General features: G+C 41.9%; 1 protein-coding gene across 2 annotated transcripts in view; it reads left to right on the top strand.

Moving 5' to 3' along the window:
- The window catches only part of gpr153 (G protein-coupled receptor 153), a 53,963-nt gene extending 49,061 nt beyond the window's left edge, over positions 1-4,902 (top strand). Inside the window, exons 6-7 of one of the 2 annotated variants that reach the window (XM_014146172.2) lie at positions 1,864-1,883; positions 2,231-4,902. In XM_014146172.2, the coding sequence (XP_014001647.1) occupies positions 1,864-1,883; positions 2,231-3,055 (845 nt within the window). In that variant the 3' untranslated portion in view covers positions 3,056-4,902. The remainder of the gene's footprint in view (positions 1-1,863; positions 1,884-2,230) is intronic. The other variant, XM_014146171.2, reaches the window with a different exon arrangement.
- Positions 4,903-6,000: the final 1,098 nt, after the last annotated feature.

The following is a 6,000-nucleotide window of genomic DNA, read 5'->3' on the forward strand; positions in this document are numbered from 1 at the left end:
CAAACCACAACTGTGTGTGTGTGTGTGTGTGTGTGTGTGTGTGTGTGTGTGTGTGTGTGTGTGTGTGTGTGTGTGTGTGTGTGTGTGTGTGTGTGTGTGTGTGTGTGTGTGTGTGCGCGTGTGCGTGCGCCTGTGCGTGCGAGTATGCGCACAATGTGTGTGTGCGTGCAGTCGTGTGGCCCAGATAAAAATGAACTAAAAGAGCAGCATAATTACAGTATTGGAGAGAAAATAAAGGCTTTTGAAGACTGAATTTGGAGACCTAAACTAAGAATAGCCATGGCCCTTTTACCTGACACAACCCAGATTTACGGTCACCCCCGCAAGACATCTACCACTGTGTCATCTTTGTTCCATTCTTTTTGCAAAACAATCACCCAATTGGGCTCTCGACTACTCCATGTAGCAAATAGCCGCTAGCAAAATCACACGTAACACAGCACAGTGTAATGCTAACAAGAAATTAGCACACAGGAGGTGTAGCCCTTAGATTTAGACATCAAATATTCATGTTATTTTATAAATGGTTTATTTATTATAACAAGCTGCCAGTTGGCAGAAGTTTCTTATCTGGCAACTTGGACTTGAAATTAGTAGGCCCAGCCATGAAATCTATGGGCCTATGATATGATATGATATAGACTGAAATTTGATCTCCTGATTCAGTCTCTTGTTGATAGTCACGCTCATTCTATTCTCTAGTAGGATCGAGTCTATTCTATTTTTGGATAGTTATTGAAACAGAGATGTATACAGTAGCTATCATTTCACCACATTGACTCATTAAACCATTGATTCTGTTTTGTCTAAATAGTACATCTTATACACTGAGTGTACAAATCATTAGGAATTACACCCCATTTTGCCCTCAGAACCACCTCAATTCATCGGGGGATTGGCTCTACAAGGGGTCGAAAGCGTTCTTCCACAGGGATGCTGGCCCATGTTGACTCCAATGCTTCCCGCAGTTGTGTCAAGTTGTCTGGATGTCCTTTGGGTGGTGGACCATTCTTGATACACACGGGTAACTGTTGAGCATGAAAAACCCAGCAGCGTTGCAGTTCTTGATACACTCAAACCGGTGCACCTGGTACCTACTACCATACCCCGTTCAAAGGCATTTAAATATTTTGTCTTGCCCATTCACCCTCTGAATGGCACACATACACAATCCATGTCTCAATTGTCTCAAGGCATCCTCCCCTTCATCTACACTGGTTGAAATGGATTTAATAAGTGACATCAATAAGGGATCATAGGTTTTACCTGGATTTTATCTTCACAGTCTATGTCATGGAAAGAGCAGGTGTTCCTAATGTTTTGTGCACTCAGTGTGTAATTGGTTTCAGCAGTCAATACTGTATAATGGAAAATAATTATCAATAAATAATTATCAATAAAATAAATGTGTTTATTACAACTAAATACATGTCATGTCATTGAAACAGATATATTAACTACACATTGTTGCCTACTATTTGGGGTGCTACAATTTGTCAATACAATTCAATAAATATATATTTTTTTAAATAACATAAACACGTGGCTCCATTTAAGAATTGTTGGTGCAATTCTCAAATGGCTAATATTTACAGAATCAGACGTTTTCACTTGCCATGTTGCATCTCGTTGGGATTATATTCCCCATCCTTCCCCTGTCATTCCTCATTTTCAACTACTACTCGTGCTTTGCTTCCCCCTGTTGGTCAAACTTCTCACTCAACGCTACTGTATAGTCTGCTGTTTCATTTCTGCATTTACCAAAAGAAACCACATGGTGGCACTCTGATATTAGTTTTGTGCTGTGTATCTTCTCATTGACAAACCCATACTAAAAGCTGACGTTATGTCTCTCCTACTTAGTTCTCAGAACAATGTGGAATGTGAGTATCAATTTGGAATAGAATGGCATTTAGCCCGACAAGTTAGTTGTTATAGTAGTGCTGTATTACTGTCATAATAGTTTCAAAAAAAAGATGTGTTAATTGAGTTGTATTAATGACTCATGTTAGAGAAGACAACAGTTGATTAGAAAATAGCCTAATGTTTAACACCAAATAATTGAAAGAACTTTGCATTTGTAGTTTTAGCAGTAAGAGAAACAAAATGTATTGCTGTTGTTTTTTCATTGAGATGTATGAATGTATAGCCATTTTCACATGCATATTATCCAGGCCTAAACTTCTCCATACAAGCTGATGTTATTGGTCTGTGTGTTGTGTTGCGCCAGGTACCCCCTACAAGAAGATTCTCCCACGACGAAACCGACATGTGGACCAGCGGCCAGATCCCCTCCTACCTACACCACTGGGGCTCCACGGAGGACGTGATGGGGTTGGTCCATTACAACTCCAGCTTGCCACGCCACGAGAGGCGCAGGAGCAACCCGGTCTCCTACCACGAGGAGAGCCACCCGCACCGCAAGCGCCGGCGCTCAGAGGATAGCGGGCACATGCTCAAGCAGCTGCCGCGGGTGAGCGGTGGCGAGCGCTACGAGGAGGCGGATTTGCGCTGCTTTAGCCGCGACGAGGTCATCAACTTTATCGATGAGACCCCGCTTCCCAGTCCCATGAAGAGCCCACGCCGCACCTCCACCATTTCCCTCATCCCAGACGTCTACGAGCAGCACATCATCTTGTACCCGCATTTCCCGCTCACCGATTTTGAGCGTGAGCCCCATGCCCTGCGGCGCCTCTCGCAGCATGGCAGGAGCTGTAGTCGGGGAGGGTCACCAGATGGCTCACACAGGGCAGACAGGGCGTGCGGTGGGGAAAGCTCCAGGGCATGCCGTTCAGGTTCCCTCCGTGAGCACCGGCGGGAGGGGAAGCACCAAGGCGAACTAGTCCCCACGGGGCAAAGCCTGCGGACTGGGGAGCACTCGTCTCACAGGCCCAGCAGGACAGGAGCCCACAGAGCTGGGCCCGACTGGGGGGGACACAAGCACCTAACTACGGGAGACAGTAAAGGGAGCACAAATAGTTTTATAAGCTCACCTTCTGCATCAGCCTCGGGATATATCACATTTCACTCAGATTCCATAGGATCTGCCACCTAGATAGAGTAGAGAAAGTTTTTATTGTTAATATTATTAGTATTATTATTACAGAACCATGGCATTGGGGTGGTGGAAAGATTTCATACTGGTAAATCCTAAATAATGGTTGATTTTATTCAATCACACTAAACTCCCAAAGCTAGGACTTATACTCTGTTTTATTGGCCTTAAAGCTTTGTACACATTTCATGACCTGCCTACCTTTGCTTTAGTACCTGGTAGGCTAGACAACGTAGCAACTTTGAAAGAGGCTGTGCAATTCCTGGGAGGCAGTGAGCTCCACCACATAGTGACTCAAACACCTTGCTTTTAGTAAACCCATACTAACGTCTCCTTTTAATCCTGTGCATATTCCACTCTTTTGTTTTGTGTCATTTCTTGTATGAGGATTGGGGGGAAATTGGTATTTTGATATTTTTGTTGCACTTCAAAATCTCAGATATTGTATAAGGTGTTATGAGATGAGAGGGCAAGGCCAAAACATGCCATGTTCATTTTTGTTGTGGTTATGACGTGTCTAGTTGATGGATGATAATTTGCTAGATTTTTGATCAAAATAAACAAGGAAGAGAGGGAATGTTTTTAGGAAATATACACAACTTTATTTCTTCATGAAGGAAGCCCTCTGATGTTGTGTTGTGGCCTACCGTTAAATATCCTATACAAAGACATTATTGCAATTGCCTCACTTCAGTGTAATTTTCTACATGGTTGTGTAAGAAGAATTTCTACCATGACGTCCCTTAGACACATTGAAAAAGTTAACTCGGCGTGGAGTGGATGTGAGGTGTACGTAATGAAAGTTACAGGTACATTGGATGTATGGTTTGGTGTGCTCCTCGTTCTTTCATCGAGGATTTGACTGGGATGTTTTCTTGTTTCCTCTTATAAATACTGTCATTCGATATTTATGATTACAAATGTGTAACAGTGGTCAGCACACGCACAGATATTCATGCAGACATACATATTACGATATACATCAGCCGTTAACAGTAGCTTAACCTCACAAATGGTGCTTGACACTTGGCAGCAGAGTGTTGGTCGATCTGTATATCTCTAGATTGGCCCCAGTGGCCCTTTTAGGAAGCACCAGGATGTGCAGAAGAAAATCCTCCAGACCAGGGGTGCATCTCAATAGTCTGAATTGGTCTCCAAGCCTCCTTGTCTCCTCTCTATCGGCACAGATATCAAATGATAAGGTAAGTCTTGCAATCAGCTTACACCTTTCCCATTCTTTCAGCTCAGTGAGGATGAGGAAAGGAGACAAGGAGAGGGAGTCACTACACAATTGAGATGCACCCAATTGCTCATGTCCAAAACATCTGCCATATCCCAATTTGAAAGATGTAACTCAGACATTCACATAAATCAGTCATTGATGTCAATGTGATATTTGTGGGAGGTAAAATTATGCATGCAGATCTCAAATTAGGATTATGCCTCCTTTTGCCTGAGCTGCTTCTAAATAGTCTAAAATAGTGTCTGTTAAAAAGGATGAGGGCCACATTCAGTCCAGGATGGAGCTCTAATCTGCTACTGGCACATGCTTGAACCATAGAAATAGAATTCCATGTCAGTCATATTAAGGGTACAGTCAAACTGCAATGGTCTGAGGGTCGTACCCGTTCTAGGGATTCTATTTCTATTGCTTTAACTGTGACCAATCAGTGAATCTGGATCGAAGGACCATGAATAGAAGTACAGGTTCTCTGGGTGACCTCGACGAGAACGAGGTGCTTTTACAGAGAATCTTTGACATGCCAGAGGGTGTCCAGTAAGAAGTGAAGCCAAGCACGGCTGAAGGAACGTGAATAGTGTTCATTAAATTCACCACCACCAATGCACTCCAGTGTTTATAGAGTATGTGGTTCACTGGTGGTGTGGTTACACATTTATATTCCCTTTTGCTTTGACATCCTTGGCTGAAATTCTTACAAAACTCTAGATGGTGTTTTGGGAAACACTTGAAATCGGCGCCCATCAGGTGTATAAGACTATTGAGGCATGATGGACCAAGGCAACTGAGTCTTCCTCATGCTGGAAAGCTTTGAATTATATTGATAATTGTTATTACAAATGTTTTAAACTTTAAAATGTAATATTCCCCAAATATGTTAATTTGGCAGTTCTAAAATCTTAAGTTTGACATTTGACATGAATGTATTTAGACAAGTTTTGTGTAGGTTTGCAGATCAATTAATTACATGGAGTGATAGTACTTTCAACTCGCAGTGTGCCCCAATTAACCCTTTTATAGCCTTATTATGTTGTAAAAAATTCTAGACTTTCTATGAGGCACACACGCATTGGTATTATAATGCATCATAGTGATGTATTATAAGGATGTTATAACTACTTGGAGTTATGACAGCTTATAATATGCATTATAATGCACTGTAAGTGTATGGAGTTAAATGCTAGCCTGGGTACCAGTGTCTTTCTGCAAACATTCCACTCCTTGTACTCTGTGTCATATGCCAAACATTTGGCATATAAGCTAAACATTTGGCATATGACATAAATGCAGTTAAGAGGTCAATGGAACGCAGACCATGGGGTATAGAAACATGCTCGACTGGTGCACATTCAACAAAGTGGATATATATACAGTACCTGTCAAACGTTTGAACACACCTTTTCTTTATTTTTACTATTTTCTACATTGTCGAATAATAGTGATGACATCAACTATGAAATAACACATATGGAATCATCTAGCAACCAAATAAGTGTTAAACGAATCAAAATATATTTTATATTTGAGATTCGTCAAGTAGCCACCCTTTGCCTTTTTGACAGCTTTGCACACTCTTGGCATTCTCTCAACCAACTTAATGAGGAATGCTTTTCCAACAGTCTTGAAGGAGTTCCCACAAATGCTGATCACTTGTTGGCTGCTTTTCCTTCACTCTGCGGTCTAACTCATCTCAAAACGTCTCAGT

Source organism: Salmo salar, chromosome ssa15 (assembly GCF_905237065.1).
Source record: "Salmo salar chromosome ssa15, Ssal_v3.1, whole genome shotgun sequence".
Taxonomy (NCBI): Eukaryota; Metazoa; Chordata; class Actinopteri; order Salmoniformes; family Salmonidae; genus Salmo; species Salmo salar.